Raw genomic sequence first — 19,809 nt, 5'->3', positions numbered from 1 at the left:
TTCCTCCTCTGGTGCCTTGTAGGTTGGTGAGCAGCCTCCCTGGTCTCCACTTCTTTTCTGGTTTGGGGCCTGAGGGGAGGTCCCGGCAGGGAGTTTATGCAAATGATTAGCTCATCCGGCCTCGAGCCTGCCTCCCTGGGTGGCTGTGCTGGAAAGACCAGAGGGAGAAGGTCAGCTCCTGGTTTCTGGGTGAAGAGACCAGTCGAGCCAGCCCTACAGGCCGAGCAGACACAGGCCCATCCTTGAACGTGTGCCGGGCAGGTTTTCCCAAGCACTTTCCCTGCCAACCGAGCCCCAGCTCCACCCCTAACCCGAGCCCTTGGGTCCCAGGGAACCCGGAGGCTGAGAGTCAGCCGGAACAGCTCTGCCGACGCACAGTCTCACGTGGAAAGTCAACAGCCATGACGCAGCTTCGGAGGGATCAAGACAGGGCGCTCACGCAGGCCGAGGGCCTTGTCTCAAGCAGGCCCCTCAGACGAATGCTAATTCGTTAAGTAACCCCCCAGGTTGATGCTGACCACTAGACCCCCAGAGGCCTTTCCAGGCAGGCCTGAAGCTCACAGGAGCTTAAAAAGAACAGAAACTAAGCATCCCTGTCCTCCAGAATCCTGGGACCACAAGGCCTGGACTGGGCCGGGCCCTGAATGGGAAGCTGGCCCGGCGGACAGGCCTGTGGCTGCAGCCTCTACTGCCCTCTGCTGGCTGCCAAGAGGGAGGACAAGCAAAGTGCAGGTTTCCGGCTGACATTGAAATTGAGTACAGGATGCTTGGGGGCAGGTACACTTTCAATGGCTTTCACTAGAACCTTTACAAGGCTGTGCCTAATTGGCTGCTAAAACCTCCCACTGAATTATTAATTTTGGTTATTGGATTAAAAAAAATTTTTTTTGTTAATCCTCATTCGATATATTTTCCATTGGTTTTTAGAGATTGGGAGCGGGGAGAGAACAGAGAAACATGGATATGAGAGACCCATCGGTTGGCTGCCTCCCACATAAGCCCAAACCAAGGTTGGGGCTCCAGCCTCCATCTGAGGAATGTGCACGTGACCATAATCGAACCTGGGATCCTTCAGTCCGCAGGCTGATGCTCTAGGTCACATGTGTCAAACACAAGGCCCACGGGCCAAATCCAGCCCGCCAGGCCTTGCAATGTGGCCCGCACCGCGCTGTCATCACTGCACTCCGCTGTCAGTTTATGACATTGTCAGTTTATGACTGTTCAGTAAACCATTCGGCCCGCGATTTAGGCTGGATTTTAGATTTTGGCCCCTTCTCTGATTGAGTTCGACACCCCTACTCTAGGTGCTGAGCCACACTGGCTAGGGCTGATGTCTTGACTTAAAAAGTATTCTGTCCAGCCAGGACTGGTTTGGCTCAGTAAAATGTCGCCACACCACTGTCCAGCTTTGGTTCTGTGCTAAAAAAGAATTTTGTAGGAACGAGTCCTTCGGAAAATCAACCTCTCCCCCACAGAAAGGCAACTTTCTCTCCTCAAAACAGAGTGTGCCTCCCCTGCCTTATGGTGTGAGGGAGACCAAGAGATGACTGATTAACCAGTGCGTTGACAGACCTCAAGGTCAATCTCAAGTTTCAGCTCTCCTCTGGCGTCTAAAATTATATGTTCTTTCCAAGGACGTACAGGAGTGTAATGTCCATTGTTTAAATGCCTTTATTTCTTTCAAATCAAACTGATAACAGCCTGATACTCTTTGGCTACTGGGCAACAGTGTTTGGCAATTCTCAAAAGAAATACAAATCACTACTAAGTATATAAAAACTTCATTAGAAATAACAAATGCAAATAAAAACGAGACTATTGTTTCTATTAAAGTGACAATATGTATTTTTTTTTGAGAGAAACGTCGATTCGTTGTTCCACATATCGGTGCATTCACTGGTTGATTCTTGCATCTATACCCCGACTGGAGGTTGGACCCGCAACCCGGACGTATCTGGACGGCACTCTAACCAACTGAGTCACGTGACCAGGACCAAGTGCTCTTCTAAAGAGAACTCGTGCCCGGCGTTGGAACAGTTCAGCAGCGGGAGTCTGCCTCCCTCTGGGGGGTAAGTGGCGCGGCCAGATCTGAGGCATGTGCACAGCAGACCCTGCCATCCCACTTCCTACCCCGAGGGAACCATTGGGAACGTGCGTCTAGCTGCAATCTAACAGGGGACTGCTTACATAAACACAGACATACAATGGCACGCTAAACACGAGGGCGGACACCAGGGAGAGCTACACGCAAGAGAAGTTGGCATGTGGTAAAGTGGAGAAAGCTAGCTATAACCGAGCCCAGTATGGGCTCATGTTTGTTTTAAGCTGTACACATACGCGTAGAAAACATTGAGATGGACATATGCAGCATTACCAGCTGTGGATGTGGAACTACGAGGGATTAAAAGATGTTTATGCCCCTTTTTGTGTGTATCTGCAACGAATGGGTACGATTTCTGTGATTAAAAAAGGAAAAAGTCAGAGCCCGGTTTTAGAAAATGCTTCGCCTGGACTTGGCTGTGCCGGGAGGGGCCCCTCGCCCACAGAGGCCTCTGCTTGGCTTTGTCCCTTCCAACCTGAGTGGAGAATTCTCCCAGCGGTCTTTCTGTAAACGCCATAACCATGGACCCTAGACAGCTTGTCTAGAGAATGGCTCTCTCCCTTCTGCGGGAGCTCACTGGGGCTCTGACCGAGCAGGAGGAGGCAGGCTGGTCGCAGAACCATGCCCAAGGCTCACATGTCGGCGAGGGACCCCTTAGAGGAAGCTCTGGGGGGAGGGGACAGACGGACGGCAGAGAGGCAGCCTCCGGTTAGTCCTCCTGCAATGCCAGGCCTCTCAGGTCTGAGCGGTGGGTGACGGGGAGGAACCTGTGGGCTGACGCAGAGATTCCAAATGAACCGGGCCCAGCAGGTTCAGCAAAGACATTATCCATTAAGGAAGTCTTTCCTGAGAACAAAGGAAGCATTCACTTGTCCAGAAAAGCCTACTAAGGGCCTCTTAGACCCCCCCACATTCAGGGTCTTAGTTCCTAGGGAAACAGGATGGGGCTGAAAGTCGGACAGGCTGTAAACCTCATCGGGGTTGGGAGGGAAGAGGGGCCGCCTTCATCTTCACCACGAAGGGCTTCTGACAACCTGGAGGCGAGGTTCTCACACCTGGCACCTCGGTGCACCTCGGCATTCCTGATCAGGAGCCTAAATAGCAAAGCCTGCCAAGGCCACGCGTTTAAAAAGAATGAATAAACGCCTGTGTGCAATCAGCCACACGGCAGCGCTGCTCTCAGCCGCCCGCGTGCCTTCTGGGATGGAGAGAGAGGCAAAGCCTGGACTATCAGCACGTGAGCACCGCTGTGGCCATGGCTGAAGGGAGAGCGGTGCCCGTCCAGAGCAGGCAGCCAGGGAGCCCTGGGTAAAGGAGAGCCCAGCAGGATGCAGGGGTGAGAGGAGAAGGGCGGGGCGCGCCCCATGTCCGCAGCTGGGGGGAGGGGGCGGGAGCTTAGGCGCAGCATGGTGCTCCGGGAACTAGAAGAGGCATGTGCGCCAGGCTCCGGGGAAGCAGGACTGTCCCCGCCCATTCGGCGGGATGCGTCCACGCCCGCCAGGAGGGCAGAGACGAGCGGCAGAGCCGTGGCACTGGGTTAAAAGCCAGTTCTTGGGACGGGGCGGCTCTGACGCCTGGGGGTGCCGCGGAGCCCACCCCCCCCGCCCCCGTCACTCGTGGGAGACCCGTTCCAAGGCCACATAGAAGCTGTGCTTGTCGTCCAGGCAGTGCCAGCCGATGGGCCCGATCTCGCAGTCGGCGCACACCAGGAACTTGACGTTGCCCACGTCCTTGGTGAAGCCCACGTTCTCGAAGGTGAACATGTCCTCCACCAGCCAGTGCTCCTGCAGGAGGTCCCCGTCAGGGCTGCCGCCGTCAGCCAGGGCCGGCTTCTTCCTCATGGAGGGCAGGAAGAGCTGCAGGGGGGAGAGACACAGGAACGCCAGCCACGCTGAGCACCCGTCACGCCAGCACCCCACGTGCCGTGGACTGCACGCGGTGCCCCCACAAACCAGACACGCAGTCCCGTCAGGGACAGACCAGGATGCGGGTGGCTCCTCTGTTGCCTGGGCTCTGTGCCCTGATTCTTTTTATTTTATTTTTTAAAATATATTTTATTGATTTTTTTCATAGAGAGGAAGGGAGAGAGTTAGAAATATCGATCAGCTGCCTCCTGCACACTCCCCACTGGGGTTGTGCCTGAAACCAAGGCACATGCCCTTGACTGGAATCGAACCTGGGACCCTTCAGTCCACAGGCCGACGCTCCACCCACTCAGCCAAATCAGCTAGGGCTGTGCCCTGATTCTAAAGAGGTTGAAAAAGGAACTCTGGCCCTGACCGGTGTGGCTCAGTGGATAGAGCCTAGACCTGTGGATTGAAGGGTCCAGGGTTCGATTCCGGTCAAGGGCATGGATCTTGGTTGCGGGGGGGTGTGCAGGAGCCACCTGATCGATGTTTCTCTCTATCCCTTTCCCTTCCTCTCTGTAAAAAATCAATAAATTAAAAAACAACAAAAAAAGGAAACTCTAACCAGCTGCGTTGGTAACTTGTCTTCACTGCTATCCTGACCTTGGGCTTCTAACCTCACCCGAGCTTACCCTGCTCCAGCCACACGCAGGGTAAGTCTACTCTGCCCTCGGGTCTTGGCAAGGCCAGCCCCTCTTTTTAATATTTAGCTCAAAAGTAACCTCCTTAGTTGGGTCTTTCTTAGCTTGGCAAGCATGCTACAATGTAGATGAGAATGGAAACTGTTACAACAGAGAGTAAACTTCTGTTACCTTGTCTCTAACTTCTCCCTTCCTCTGAGGACTTGTGGTGGTTTTAAAACCTGGTCACAAATTCTGCGACAACCCTTCCACCCAGCGGTGCTCACTCCTGTGCCCTGGAGCCCGGCAGGCCCTGTGGAGGCCCCGAGGTCAGGGCCCTGGAGGCGACACCTGTGCTGGGAGCCGCTAGGTACCCCCACTGCTCCGGTGTCGCTGCGACCTCAGCTCAGGAAAGACCCCGAGTGAGAACTGGCGGGACACAGGCCTCCTGGTGCAGCGGTAAAAACGACCAGTGTCACAGCCCCGGCCGGGACCCCACGTGTGAAGTCTCAGGTGTGGAATGAGGTCTCAGCTGTGGGACCCCAGGTGTGAGGTCCCAGGTGTAGAATCCCAGGTGTGAGGTCCCAGGTGTGAGGTACCAGGGATGGGACCCCAGGTGTGGGGTGCCCCCGGCCCCGTTAACTGCGTCCCCGCCTTAGCGGAACCCGGGCCCCAGGGACCGGCGCTGCGGGCGGAGCCCCCGGGAGAGAATCAGGGAAGAGAACCCGGGGGCCGGGCGCGCACACAGTGCGGACTAACCGCCCTCTCCCGCGGCAGGTCAGCGGGACATCCCCTCCGCCTTGGCGCCCGCGGGGACGGCGGAAGGAGGGCACTGAGGCCCGCGCCCCGGAGGAAGCAGGACCCGGGTCCCCGGCGCGGAGGCTCGCCCCCGCCCGGCGCCTACCTGCCGGCGGGAGAAGAGCGCCGCGCCCGGCTGCAGCACCCGCGAGCCGCAGCGCTGGCACAGCACCGCCTTCCGGTTCCGGCCCTCCGCCGACACCAGCTCGCTCGGCGGCGCCTCCGCGGGCTCCATCACCGCCGCCGCTGCCCCGGGGCCCGCACCGCGCAGGCGCGGCTCCCGCAGGGGGCGGGGCGGACGGCCACTGCTTCCTGCGCAGGCGCCCTCTGCCCGCGCCGGCTCCACTGCGCACGCGCAGGCCCGCCCCGCGGCCCTGAGTGGCAGGGGCCGGCGGCTTTGTGACAGGACCCGGGCAGGGCGGACACGAGTCCCCGACTCCCTTACTATTGGGTCATCGGAGCTGCTCGGACCTCCCTGTCTCCGGAGACGTGGATTCAGGGCCGAGCGGGAGGGGACGGAAGGCAATGTGGGTCCCACCCGCGGGGACACGCACCCCTCCGAAGCCGGAAGCCGGAAGCCGAGGGCCCGGTCGGTGCTAAGCAGTGAGCTCTCTCCAAGGGGTGGAGGCGCTTTAGGACCGAGCTGGACCGCCACTGTCTCCCTGTGGTTGTGGCTCATCCATCGGACGGGCGCAGCGAGGAGGGTCCGGGTCAGAGGGGACCTCCCGGGAAGCACAGGTCCAGGCACAGCCGTCATCACATCCCCAGGTTCTTGGTTCAGAGCCGCGGGTTCAGCACCCACTGGGTCAGGCCAGGTGTCACCCACCACCCATGACCCACCTGCATTTCCTCCTCTTCCGTCAATTCAGTGTTCAAGCACACATAACAGGCTAACCCCCCAGGATCCATGGCGATGGGCACTTTGTGCCAGAAATAACTTGTACATTTCCTGAAAACTTGCTGCATGTCAGGTACTGCCATGACCCCAGCTGTGCTGGGAAAGTTAGCAGCACAAACGGAGGGCCTGGGCTGGAAGAAAGAGAGGTGGCAAGGACATCAGGAGGCCACTGCTCCACGGGTCCGGGCGAGAAAGGCCTGCACTATAAGGGAGTGAAAATACAGGAATGGATTTGGGACAGAGATAAAACAAAACCATGCAGAACCCAGAAACTAATCAAATGCATGCCCACAAAGTGAATGATAGCTTTCCGCGGTGGATAACCAAGTGACTGCCTTCCAGTTAAGAGACAGAGAAAGGCAGGAGGAACTACCAGGTTAGGGGCACCCCTTGGGGGAGCATGAGGAGGGAACACTGCCAAACATCCAGTTGTGGTGTCATGTCAGAACTCCTGGGAATTTGATTTTTAAAAAAATATATATTTTATTGATTTTTTACAGAGAGGAAGAGAGGGATCGTTAGAAACATCAATGAGAGAGAATCATCGATCAGCCGCCTCCTGCACACCCCCCACCGGGGATGTGCCCACAACCAAGGTACATGCCCTTGACCGGAATCGAACCTGGGACCTTTCAGTCTGCAGGCCGACCACTGAGCCAAACCGATTTTGGCAGAACTCCTGAGAATTTGATCTGAAACTCGTTTGAGGAGCCGCCTAGTCTGTCTCCCCAGGGACTCTGGCTGAGAGGCATGTTTTGTAGCTGTAGTTTCACCAGCAGGCACAGTCCATCTGCTGGAGAGAGCTTGGCAGGCTCTTCAGCAAACCAGTTCCTCTTTGCCCCCCCCTTCTCTGGGAATAGCTGGACTTCTGCATAGCTGTTTCTATTATGTGCCATAAACTGAAGCAAATGGAGGGGCTGGGATGATTAAAACCCTGAAATTCAAGTGCATACTAAATGAGCTTCTTCTTGATTCCCTTCAGGGTTCAAGGACAATCCAAGCGTTAGAGGAGTCAACGGATATGGCAAACTCAGAAACATTTCCTGGTGAGACTCTCACAGCTGATCTCTATGTCTGCTCCCCCAAATGTAGGAGGACAGTGCTGGTTTGCCACAAATTCTCTTAAGGCATTTGAGACAGATTATTTTTAATATTTTCTTAAAAATATACAAAGGAAATGAACTCTTTAGGTCAATTCCATTCAGGGAGAGGAGAAAATGAGTGTTTTCTTGTTCAGGTCATCACATTCCCACATGCCCAATACCCACCACGCAGGAATTTCCCTCGGTAACACAGGAGAGCCTAGAACGGTGGCTCAGAAAAGGTGCGAGCAGGTACCGGAGAACACAGGACGCTGGCCGTCCTTTGATTCTTCTGTCCTGGGATGAACATCATCCACTCTAAGGACAGGCTGGTAGCCCGGCAGTAGGACAAGGACGAGCTGTACCAAACAGCAGTAAAAACCACCCTCAGCACAAGTGTGCGCTTAAAAGGACGGGCAATACCAAGTGGCTGACCTTGCAGGCTGCTGCACCCCACCCCTGCCCCCAATAAATAGTAAGGAAATGTTCCAGCATAGAAGGATCTGATTCAATGACGACCTCTCCCCGCAAGGCGGACCTTGCTGCGGGGAATGGGCCCTGGCAGGAGTGAGACAAAGAGAACTCACAGGTACTTCTTTGTGCCCCGCCGTCTCCAGTCCGCCCACCTGACACTGGTTCACCGTGCTCGTCTCGCACAGGGCCAGGGCCAGGGCCAGGGAAGCCACACTGCAGTCCAGACCGACCAGGGACTCGGAAGACCCTTCCGACATCCACCCTGCCTTCCAGGTCTCCCGTCGTGGAGGTCCAGGCTTGCTCACGCCAGCGAGTTCAGGTCACTGCGCGCTCAGCCCAGTTGGGATACAGCAGCTCTGCCCCCCATGGAGTGTGACAAAGGTGTCTCCCAAGCCCACCGCCGTGACAGGCGCTTCCCTCGGTTCCCCTCCAGCACAGAGCTACGTGCGGCTCCCGCAGACCAGGAAGTACACTTAGTCCTGAAAAACAGGACTTGCACTTCATCAGGCTGACGCAAGCCGGAATCCTTCCAATCCAGACGTCGGCTGGACACTGCCCACCTCTAGTAGGTCACCCTCACTTTTGTTCTCTGCAACACACGGGCGCAACGTACGCATGTCCTCCTGAGAACACGGAGAGCCAGGCACGGCCAGAGGGCCGCCCAGACCAGGAGAGGTGGCCTGGCCTCGCACATCCCCTCCGTGCTTTCTTTTCCCGTGAGGGCCGTTCACCACTCTACTCAGGGACCAGTCCCAGCGCGAGGGGGAGTGTGTGCAAATAAAGACCACCATCACCGCCCCGGTGCTTGTAATCACCCTGAGCACACAGCGAGAAGCAGACATTCTGGACACGATCCTTGATTCGCCTGCTCTCTGGCCCCTGGACTGGTCACTAGCTCTGGATGGAGCTCCAACAAGGTCACTTCTCTCGGAGAACACACACGCCAGCATCACAGCGCTGGGTTCCCATGGAGGTCACCACTTCCCAGCTGTCGATGACAGGGTCATAGCACTCGATGCTGCTCAGCAGGCAGTTCCCATCATAACTGAGGGGGAAGAAGCGAGAGAGGGAAATGAGCTTTCTGTTCCTCTCCACCCACACCCCACACTGAGGTCTCCATGGACACATCTCCCCTGACCCACACCCTGTCTCCACCCAACAGTGTGGAGGGGATCATGTTGCCCTGATGCATGATGGTCCCAGCCTGGTTTTAAATCCTCACCCTGCGATTGCATAGAGTCGGCCCCGAAGCACCGTGGCCCCCACATAGCATCGGGGGGTGGTCATGCTAGTGACAGCCGCCCAGGAATCGGTACGGATGTTGTACGCTTCCACGGAAGAAAGGTGGGCGGTGCCATCAAATCCCCCCACCACATAGATATGGTCATTCAGCAGGGCTACTCCTGCACCTGGAAAAAGGCAGAGAGGTCACTACTCCTGAACTGAGGCCGGATTCCAGAAAGAAAACATGGTCGCTGGTGGCCAGCTGACCCCTCAGGTAAACCCACTGGTGGGAGTTGAGATAAGAAGAAAAAAACACAAAATGGTTCTCGTCTTTACTTTCATTAATTCAGAGCCCAACCCTCTCCGTTAACGGAAAAGAAGGAAATAGAGAAAGGAGGCGATGGAGGAGGGAGGAGGGAAAGGAGCTGTGACGGTTTTGAGCAGTTTTTACGGGAAAAAGTGAATCGGAACAGCACAGCCTTCTCCTGCCTCAGAGCCCAGCTCCTCTGTCCAGGAAGTTCTGCCGGCATTCGCCCACGGAACATGCTAAACACACACGACTGTACCAGATGTGCCAATGCTGGGATTTAAAAAGTGAATAAAACAAGGCGGCTTCTGTCCTCAAATGTAGACTCCATCTGAAAAGCTGTCTTCATTCTCAGGACACGGAGATCAGAGGCCAGGAGGAGGGTGGACTCTGACTCCTGCTTCACTGAAGTCGGAGCAAAGAGGAACTACAACCCTGACCGACGGGCTGTCCCGTGACTGCCCCCCACCGTGCAAACAGGGACCTGACCGCAGATGGCCCCCCCCAGACCCGACGGTCTTACCCGAGCGCTTGGTGGCCATCGGTGTAACAGTAGTCCAGTGTCCTGTGTGGGGGTCATATTTCTCAACCGAATTTAAGATATTCACGCCGTCGTATCCTCCTGAAAGACAGCAGAGGCCATTCCAGAGAGATCGACACATCCTGACCCCTTTTAATCCCAGTTCTCCTTCAAGGCTGCCCACAGTCCAGAGAGAAACCTAACAGAACCCCATGTTCTGCTTCCATGAGAAAGACAATCCGTTAATGGAACTGTACTGGGACAGACCAGGGTTTTACTTGAAGGCCATCTATGAACTTGATTCTGGTAAAAAGGGAACCCCCCCCCCACCCCTGCCTCCCCGGGTCAACACCTAGACAGTAGATCACTCCGCCGGCCACCACCAGCCCCGCGCCTTCCCGGGCTGTCTGCATGTCTCCCAGCATGCTCCACTGGTCAATGTTGGGGTCATAGCGCTCCATACTGGTGTGACGCCTGCTCCCGTCAAAGCCTCCAGAGACGTAGATCATATCTGCTCAGAATTAACAAACCACAGACTCTTAGAGAAGTAGGTATTTTTTTTATGATGTGAATTTAAGCATTCTAATCATAAATAACTCTATATCAACAGCTTCATTATTCACTAAGAAATTTCTTTTTTTATTTTTATTTCAGGTCTTTATTGTTTCAAGTATTACACAGGTCTCCTTTTTCCCCACTGAACTCTCCCCGGCCACTCCACCCCCATCACCTGCCCTCCCCGCAAGGAGAGGTTTCTAATCACTCTTTTCTCCACCAGTTTCCCACAAGTCCTTCACATGTTTGGGAGCAAACCCACGTTTCTTATGGGACAAGTCAATGAAGTCGTATTGATAAGGAAGAGAGCACAGGCCTCAAATGCAGACAGTGGATGAAACCCTCAAAGCACTCCGAGACCAGCCGAGGGTCCCAGAAATCCAGGCCAACGTCCCCCTCAGCATGCTGCACCCCACCCAGCCTGTTGTCAGCGCTGAAGCGCCGGTGAACACGGAAAAGCGTTGTAACGGTTATTGCCCAAGCAAACAGGAGCGTCTGGCCTCACCGGGACCCTCCACAGGCCATGCTCCTGCCAGACAGCAGGGAGTCTGAGCCCCGATCCAGCCCCATAGCATGGCCACGCCACCCTGTGCACCCAGCCTACCTCCGAGGGTGGTGGCGCCGGCCAGGCCTCGCCGGACATTCATTGGGGCCACGGAGTACCACACCCCGTCCTCCTCCGCTGTGTAGTCCAGACATTCCACTGAACTGAGGCGGGAGCGGCCATCGTAGCCACCGATGACATAGACCCGGTCGTGTAAAGACACGGAGGCCACGTAACGCCTCTTCCGAGTGATGCTCTGGTTCAGGAGAGAAGGGGACAGAGAACGTCAGTCCCGCAGCTCGGCCTCCTCCCGGCTCTCCGTCCTGATCCCGCCTCTCACTCACCAGCAGGAGCCGTCGGGAGCAGCGCTCCGCGGTGGCCTCCGGCTGTCTGTCCCCCTCCCTGCCCCCCAGTGGACACTCTTTCCTTGTTGTGATGCTCTAGCATCGAGCTGTCTGCACCCCTGCCTCCTCCAAGGCTTTCCGTCATCCAGGGTCTCATCCTTTCTGCTCCACAGGGCTCTGAGCTACAGACTAAGATCCTCCCACAGAAGGAAGTTTTCCCGAACTGCTAATCAAAGGCCCAGACTCCAGGACCCAAAGCCATGAGGACTGACTGGAAGATTTCCAGATTTCCTGAGAATTGTTATTTTCACCACTCAAACAGAGACAAAGTGAGAAAGATATAAACTTGAGTTCAGCTCAACAGGACTTAACACCAAGCTCAGGGTGACAGAGCAGGGCCAGTGGAGCATGCTGGGAGTTACAGACAGCTCAGGAAGGCGTGAAGCAGGGTGGCAGCTGACTCTGGCCACTGGCATTCTGAGGTCTAACCTAATGTAAACAGTTGACAACTATCTATTGGATATCTACTGTGTGCATGACACTGTTGTAAGGAGCATTAGCAGTTACTAGGTTGTCCTAGGTTTAGAGCTGGGAGCCAGGGACGGAGGACACGTACTGGCAGAAAGCTCCACTGCTGAGTCTTGGGGTCATACTTCTCCACCACGTCGATGGGAGACTGCTGGCTGCCAAAGCCCCCCACCACCAGCAGCACCTCATTGGCCCCTGAGGAGAGAGGGAGGAAAAGGCCGGTCTCCCCCCGTCCGTGGCCGGGCACACACTCACAGGGACGCGAAGGCAGAAACAGTTCTACAATGAAGGTGCTGTTTACGTGGCCCAGAGAAGCCATCTGAAGCAGAAGATTCACTGTAAGGTTGCCTAATGGGAAATTATCTCTTAGTCTAGAGGCTCTAGCTTGAGAACTCAAGTCTCTTACGTTGAAAGTCCTGGACACTAACACTGCAGGCGGCAAATCTGAGCCCCCACCTTCCCAACCCACCCAGACGCCTCTGGCCGACCTTCAGCTGAGGTTCCCCGTGCAGGGAGAAGCCAGGAGGAGCTCCCTGCCCTCCCAGCCTGCACCTCAAAACAGTGTTCTTGGTGGTGAAAGACCGCTCTCCTAACCTCAAAGAAGCCGAGCGTTGTGAAACAGGAGCCGAGCGATACACCTGAAAGCCTCTTTCCCGAGCCCTGGCCGGTGTGGTTCTGTGAGTGTCATCCAGTGCACTGAGAGGTCACCGGTTTGAGTCCCAGTCAGGGCACATGTCTGGGTTATTGGGCTTGATCCCCAGTGGGGGCCAGGCAGGAGGCAGCCGATGGATGTTTCTCTCTCATCGATGTTTCTATTTCTCTATCCCTCTCAAACAATTAAAAACGTATTGCAGGCCCCTGACCATCCCTGGGCTGTCCCCACCACCTGCTCCTCCTTCCTCCCTCACCCAGAAGGGAAAACACGGGGAGAGGGGACAGGTGGATGGGGACATACTAAGTCCTCCATGACATTCTAAATAATTCCCAATTTACAGGCTCCTAACATACTGAAACTAAACTCGATAGTTTATAAATTGTCACACTTTGTCTTGTTGAAACCTCCACAGAGTTGTGCAAAACAGACATGGAAGAAAACTTGGTGGTAAAGTGATCTGAGGACCCGATGAAGAAAAGACGGAAGACAGGCCTGAGAGAAGGTCCTTGTATTTCCCACAGAATGTTCCCGTTAGATCCACTGTCCGCCAGGCAAGGGCAGCTCTCTGCGGACGCCAGCTCACCCAGCCGAGCCCGGGTCCTGGGTCCCTGCATCTGACTCCGCAGCTCCGGCCGCAGGTGGAACTTCTTTGCCTCGTCGACGAGGTCCCTGCACTGGAGACTGCAGCGGATGAAAGGCTGGAACACAGAGCAGAGGGGCGTGTTATCGGATAAACGGCATGTGTCGTTAGCTTCTTAACTAGAAACCAGTTTCCAGACGTGGTCCCCTGAGGCTCTGGCAGTAACTGCGCTGTGGCGTCCGGAAATGACGACGGACCTGAGGCCACAGCACTACGCGGAGGACAGCCAGGCGCGGGCTCCGTGTCTTCCAGGACTCACTCACCTCGGCGTCGATGACGTCGGTGATGTACCTGGGGGTGAGCAGGGGCATCCGGACGTACTGCAGCAGGTTAGGCAGGGACTCTTCTCGCTCCTTCTTGGCGTGCTTCACCCAGTTGATGACGGCCTCAAAGACCGGCTCTTCAGAATCCACCTGTCAGAGAACAATTATAGACCTGTGTTCCGCAATATATGTTTGTACAATGAGTGAATGGGTAACAGAGAAATCCACTTTCCTTCCAACTTCTGCGTCATCCACTCTGTACAGCAATGATTCTTCAACACTGGGCTCACACATTTCATTCCGGAAGGTGAACTCCCACCATAAACATGCCAATAATTTGGCACGTGATCTCAGGGGCATTTAATGGAAATGTGGACGTGGAGTAAGAAGCCCTGCTGCAGAAACATGGAGGGCCACCTTGCTCTTTGGAATGGCCCAATCTTAAAGAAGCCATGTAAGAAGCCAAGTCTGTACCTGAATTTCATCACACTTGATTAGCTTTTCCACCTCTCCTTGACTCAGGAGGATGAATTCTTCGTGCTGTACCACTTCAGGAAAGTGCTTCTGGCTAAAAACCTCAGCGGCTTGCATCAGGTCGACACAACTGTGAGTTTCAGCAAAATCCCTGATACCCAGGCAGTTAGAAGGGTCCAACTGACTTTCTAAGAACTCACAGCAGGCTTGCTTCACACCTGGGACAGACACAGACATTGGATGCTTCAGGATCGTGGCCAGCTGTGCTCTGTCTTTATTCTCCATCATAACCTCTTCTCTACCCAGAGTTAGAGAGCCCTGGCTCAGCACTAAGGACCAGGTTAGAAATTTCATGCTTAAGGAATGCAAACCCATTTCTGCGTTATGCACTAGGTGACCTCCAACAAGGCCTTTGTGGTGGTCTCTGCTTCAGCTTTAAAACAAGTAGAGCAAGACAAACTGCTTCTGCGGACACTGGCACAATTAAGCAAAACTGCCCATAAAGCTCGTGAAAATCAAGCTATAAAACCAGTTCTAATTCAGCATAATGTACCAAATTTCTACTCTATAAATTTACCTCGGAAGTTACATAAATATGAAACCACTACATTGTACCCCGGAAACTAACATAATATCTAATGTCAACTGTAACTGAAAAGTTGTTTTTTTTTTTTAAATTTTCTAAAAGACTCCAGAGAAGGAAAAATAGGACACTAATATCGAGCTCATGCTTCTCTACCTGAGGAGTTCAGAGCATAAGCCTAGCTGTGCAGTAATGCAAAGCCCTCCCATTGTCTCAATCATTAAAAAGGAAAACAACAGAAACAGCACGGACGGGGCCCTGGAAGGGTCACCACTGCTAACTCTGTGAAAACCTGACACTTCATCTGTGTGTGTCGATTAAAGTTTCCCACACACACTCTGCACGGTGCAAAGGGCTCCTGTGAGCATCCCCGTGCCTCCCTACCCCCCCGGCCAGCGCAGCCGCTACGTGGGCGACAACAGTATCGGTTTCTCATGTCCTTGCAGGGCTATTGTGCACGTGCATGCAAGGAAGCCCACCTGTCCTCTCCTCCGTTTTCCTGGAAACAGAACAGGGGTAAACGATCTCTCCTACAGAGCCCGACGCTCACATGGGGAGAGGCCCTTCTACTGCGCCCAGAACCCGATCTGTGTGCCAAGGGCAGGAACTGAGAGCGCCCACTGTCTCCGCTTTAAACATTCCGGGCCATCTTGGTGCGCACAACGGTAACACCTGTACCTTTCAGCTGGAGCAGGCAAGCCGCAGGGAGCAGCTCCTGCACGTTCTCCACCGTGACGTGCACCGTTTCCGTGTACACAAAGTCCAACAGGATTTCCATGGTGGAGGCCGTCAAACCCTGGATATCGACGTACGGTTTCCCTTTCTCGGAAAGCTGAAAATTCAAAGGGCGTGAAATACCCGTGGTTATCGTTCTCCGTGACAAAGGCAGCATCTCACATCCAACAGCCTGAGGGATGTTAATAACATGAACTGAATACACATCTTCTTAAAATCATAGTCTATTTCAGTGTTTTTCAACCTTTTTTGGGCAAAGGCACACTTGTTTCATGAAAAAAATCACGAGGCACACCACCATTAGAAAATGTTAAAAAATTTAACTCTGTGCCTATATTGACTATATATAAAGTAATTCTCTTGAAAAGGAATCAAATAAACACAAAGAAAGTATTTTATAATTACTTTATTATGAAATATTAAGTAAACGAAATAGTGAAAAATCATAAAATTCTTGTCTTGTCTGCACCTACGGCACACCAGGCAACATCTCGCGGCACACTAGTGTGCCGCGGAACAGCGGTTGAAAAACGCTGGTCTATTTTGCTTGACTTGTATAAAGCACGCATTGGTAGCTGTTCCGCCGGGGAAGGAACTGAATGTAACCCAAGAGCACACAGTGAGATGACACCTTCCTGGAATATCAGCTTTACCGAGTGGTTTGATACTCTGCAAGATACGGGGTTGACCTGACTTTGGGATCACCGAATCGCTGATGGTATATTTTGCCTAGAATACATCCTTGGAGTTGCGAGTAATAATTATTCTTGAAAATAAAGACGAAAACTCTTGAGAATCAAGCCATAAAAACCAACGAATGTCTGCCAAACTTCTACTTTTATACTCGGAAGGGCAGGCGCCTCACCTCGCTGGTGAACATGGCGCAGAAGTAGTCGCTGCAGGCAGCCAGCACGATCCGATGGGCCGGGAAGTCTTTCTGCTCCACCTTCAGCGTCACGTCGCACAGGGTGTTGCTCTTCCTGAGGGAGTTCATTGTGTTGAGGATGGACTTAGCGTGTGTGTTTGTCATGATATCTTTGGGGGCCATAATGCCTCCCATCAAGCAAAGTGGAGAAACAACGAAAGGGGTCCTTGGAGTCTGGAAACACAAGAGGAAACGCAGTGAGCACAGGTGAAGGCCTGGGGAAACAGGACGCTTTTCGCGTAGCTTTCCAAACTAAGGCGGCTTCCTCAGAACCAAACATGGAGCCGAGAGCACTCTTCCTGGCATCACCCCCACGGTCCAGCCGCCAATCATCCCAAGAAAGAATGCCCCCCCCTCCTCTGAATTCCCACAGTACAGAGTGCCCCCGCCACTTGGCACTCATCATCATCACTCAACTCTGAACAGAAACGACCCAGGTCCCTCAGAGCTTCACAGGGCTGTTGTCTGAGATGATGGAAAAATAAAATTGCTTAAAGCCCTCTATCACTATTATTGAATATCCATAAGCAGGTTTAAATGGGTAAGTATTTAGAGGATGGGGATCCATTGTGTATGTATACATATATTTTTTAAAAATATATTTTTATTGAGTTCAGACAGCAATGGAGAGGGAGAGATAGAAACATCAATGATGAGAGAATCATTGACCGGCTGTCTCCTGTTTGCCCTCTACTGGGGATCAAGCCTGCAATCCAGGCATATACCCTGATGGGGAATCGAACCCAGGACCTTTCAGTCCCCAGGCCAACACTCTATCCACTGAATCACACCGGCAGGTGTACAATAAATATGTAGTAAATGAATGCAAAAAAAAAAGGAAGAATTGGGTATTTAACTTAGAGCAGTAAAAGCCAGAGCCAGCAAAAATAAACTCCCCCCCTCCCCCCAAAGAAGAATGCAGAGAATTTTGTATGAAGATTTCCAAATATACCTGGACCCACTGAGGACCCAGTTCCTACAATGGACCGTGGAAACCACACAGGTCTGTCTATGGACTTGCACTTGGCTAAGCTGTTACAAACCTTTTCATGGAAGGGTCTCCCTTCTCTGCATCATTAATAGATGTCCATCAACACCAGCAAATCAGCATTTGTAGAAATTCTCCTCTACTGAAACAAAGAGCCTTACTAGGACAGAAACTAACCAAAACTCACTTCTCATTTTCTGCCAGTCACTTGTACGCGTCAGTTAAATAAACTCAGCAACAGATTCCACATTTAAAAGAAGCCAAAGTAATAAGTCCTTTCTCGATTATTGATGGGGTTTAGCCACACTACACTTTTCTTTTTTTTAATATATTTTATTGATTTTTTACAGAGAGAAAGGAAGAGGGATAGAGTTAGAAACATCAATGAGAGAGAAACATCGACTAGCTGCCTCCTGCACATCCCCTACTGGGGATGTGCCCGCAACCAAGGTCCATGCCCTTGACCGGAATCCAACCTGGGACCTTTCAATCCGCAGGCCGACGCTCTATCCGCTGAGCCACACCGGTTTCGGCTACATTTTTCTTTAACGACAACTTGTGGGGAATGAAATGGGGTGGTTACTAAGAGACTATCTTTTTTGGATTCCATAGATGACTCAAGAATAACAAACCAAACCAAACCACAAGCCCACACCTCACAGCCTCGATATCTGAAGAGCACACAGGACATCCTGAATCCTCACCACGGCGGCGTTCACAGCCGGCCGGTCGGTCGCCGTGCAGTTCCCCTCACCGCCCTTCCCTCAGCCCCGCAGACCCAGGGGACAGAGGAGGGGTGTGTAACCTCAGCGGACGGTGTTTCTCAGCTTCGGGTGCAAACTCCGGGGATCTAGGAAGGGGGATCCCCCCGGGCTCGGCCTGGGCTGGGCTGGACCATTTCAGGGTCAAACCGGGTCGCTGTGGTGCAGCGTGGGCATCAGCCTCGGGGAGCGAGAGAAGCCAGCATCCCCCGCAACTCCCCCAGGAACTTCGCGAACACCGGGATGGGGTTTCCCCGCCAGGGGCTCGGGAGCGGCGTCAGACTCCGGAACCGCCACGGTCCAGGGGGGAGAAGAGCGGGTAAGCCCCCGGCCGCTGGCGCCACAGGAGGAGGCGCCCTCCGAGGGGCGGAGAGCCCCGCCACCCGGTCCCCGCGGAGAGGGCCGTGGGGCCAGGCCCGCCCGGACGGAGGGACGGACGGAGAAGACAGAGCTCACCTGCGCCCGCCGCTGGGGTCGAGAGGGGGGCGCGCGGCCAGCAGGCGGCTCAGGAGGAACCCAGGCGCCGCCGCCGCCGCCGCCGCCGCCCCGACCCGGAGGCTCGGGAGCCGTCCCTTCGCTCCTCTCGCTCAGTCGGCCCCGCGGCCGCGCGACGTGATGACGTTTCAGCTCAAAGACCGACCCCTTCCAGCATCACGTGACCGCCAGGGCCAGCGGGCCGCGCGACGTGATGACGCACTGCGCGCGAGTCGGGACGGATCACGTGACCCACCCGGGACCCGGCGCCCGGTAGCTGCGGACCCGTTGCGGGCGGAGCGGGAAGGGGTGGGCGGGGAGGCCGGGCAGCGATTCTCCCGGAGCTGATGGCGGTACCTCTTCCCCGCGGGGCGCCCGGGAGCCCGCTCCCGTCGGGAAAAACCCACGGAGGCGCCCAGGTTCTCCCAGGCCGGTGCCCAGCGGGGCCTTTCGGGCGGACCCTGGCCGCGGCGCCCGCCGTCACTCCCAGTCACTGCGGGTCGGAAGCCTCGGTCCTCACCGCCCCCGCTCCCCGGGCTGAGCGGGTCAGTCTGGGCGTTTTGCTTCTCATCGATTTGGGTGCCCTTAGCCTGGTGCAGTGGTCGGCAAACTGCGGCTCGTGAGCCGCGGCTGAGTTTGCCGATCACTGACCTAGACTCTCGATTCCAGTAATGACAGGCTGTTGTTGTTTCTTGTGATTAAGCCCCTATGCCTGTGACTCAGAGATAAACCATAGCCAAGAAGGTAGGAACCTGATTTTACAGTTTCCACCCCTCACATCCTATCTCTCTGCTCCAAAATGATCCCTGACATGGTAGGTGGGAGAGCAGGACAGGTACAAGTCCTATTGGAGCCGCCACGCCAGGTGGGAGAAGAGTGGGAAGCCCCTGACGACACATTTTGGAAAACGTCACCGAAATTATGAGTGCAGACATCCTTTCATGAAGTTATCCTTCGTAAATACTCTTGCACATGGACAGTGATGTGTGTGCAGGACTGGTTCAGTCAAGTACATATATCCGTACAATACCATGAGGTCGTGGACACCACGTATAGTTTGCTACTATTTGTGTAGAAAGGTTGGGAGAATATGTTCCTGTGTTTGTATATGTATAAAATGCCCTTGGAAAGATACAAAATAAAGTGGTAATTTCAGTTTCTTTGGAGAGAGGAACTGGTTGCTTGGGAGACTGGATGGGAGGGAGATTTCCCCCTCGCTGACTTTTTGTGATTTTTGAGCTTTTCAGTGCATTAAAAATATGTACAATTTTAAATGTAAACCATTGTTTTATGAATGTGGATGCTAAATAAAATTTTTTTCCAATGTGAGGAACTTAATAAAAATTATTCACTGAATATAATCAAAGCAGGGCCCCAGCTGCTGCTCTGAAATTCATCCCTGAATTTAC

The 19,809-nt window shown here is 54.0% G+C and overlaps 2 protein-coding genes and 1 long non-coding RNA gene across 3 annotated transcripts; 1 reads left to right on the top strand and 2 right to left on the bottom strand.

The window, feature by feature from the left end:
• Positions 1-17: 17 nt before the first annotated feature.
• On the top strand, positions 18-2,983 carry LOC311614112. Its single transcript, XR_014793576.1, has 2 exons — positions 18-1,095; positions 1,305-2,983. It is a non-coding gene; the product is annotated as an uncharacterized lncRNA (long non-coding RNA).
• RABIF (RAB interacting factor) lies at positions 1,654-5,719 on the bottom strand. The gene is made up of 2 exons (XM_084868640.1): positions 5,533-5,719; positions 1,654-3,957 (listed from the first exon to the last, which is right to left on the bottom strand). The coding sequence occupies exons 1-2, from the start codon at positions 5,659-5,661 to the stop codon at positions 3,712-3,714; spliced, it is 375 nt and encodes a 124-aa protein (XP_084724766.1). The 5' UTR covers positions 5,662-5,719; the 3' UTR covers positions 1,654-3,711.
• A 1,735-nt stretch (positions 5,720-7,454) lies between these two features.
• Positions 7,455-18,552, bottom strand: KLHL12 (kelch like family member 12). Its single transcript, XM_084868622.1, has 12 exons — positions 18,383-18,552; positions 16,118-16,351; positions 15,196-15,349; positions 13,935-14,152; positions 13,461-13,610; positions 13,141-13,255; positions 11,991-12,097; positions 11,091-11,286; positions 10,284-10,442; positions 9,935-10,033; positions 9,103-9,289; positions 7,455-8,925 (listed from the first exon to the last, which is right to left on the bottom strand). Exons 2-12 carry the CDS (start codon positions 16,310-16,312, stop codon positions 8,799-8,801), a joined length of 1,707 nt encoding a protein of 568 aa, XP_084724748.1. The 5' UTR covers positions 16,313-16,351; positions 18,383-18,552; the 3' UTR covers positions 7,455-8,798.
• Between the last annotated feature and the right edge of the window lie 1,257 nt (positions 18,553-19,809).

This window comes from Pipistrellus hanaki (assembly GCF_964339955.1).
Source record: "Pipistrellus hanaki genome assembly, chromosome: 20".
NCBI classification, from domain to species: Eukaryota; Metazoa; Chordata; class Mammalia; order Chiroptera; family Vespertilionidae; genus Pipistrellus; species Pipistrellus hanaki.
This window is presented reverse-complemented; position numbering and strand designations above follow the sequence as displayed.

What these genes read in the sequence shown, in the direction of transcription:
- RABIF (XM_084868640.1), bottom strand. Translation starts at nt 5,661, where the DNA reads ATGGAGCCCGCGGAGGCGCCGCCGAGCGAGCTGGTGTCGGCGGAGGGC. An exon ending in CGCTCTTCTCCCGCCGGCAG is followed by an intron (nt 3,958 to 5,532) that starts GTAGGCGCCGGG and finishes TCCCCCCTGCAG; the next exon opens with CTCTTCCTGCCCTCCATGAG.
- KLHL12 (XM_084868622.1), bottom strand. Translation starts at nt 16,312, where the DNA reads ATGGGAGGCATTATGGCCCCCAAAGATATCATGACAAACACACACGCT. An exon ending in TCAAGTGTGATGAAATTCAG is followed by an intron (nt 13,611 to 13,934) that starts GTACAGACTTGG and finishes GTTCTCTGACAG; the next exon opens with GTGGATTCTGAAGAGCCGGT. An exon ending in GATGGCCACCAAGCGCTCGG is followed by an intron (nt 9,290 to 9,934) that starts GTAAGACCGTCG and finishes GCCTTTTTCCAG; the next exon opens with GTGCAGGAGTAGCCCTGCTG.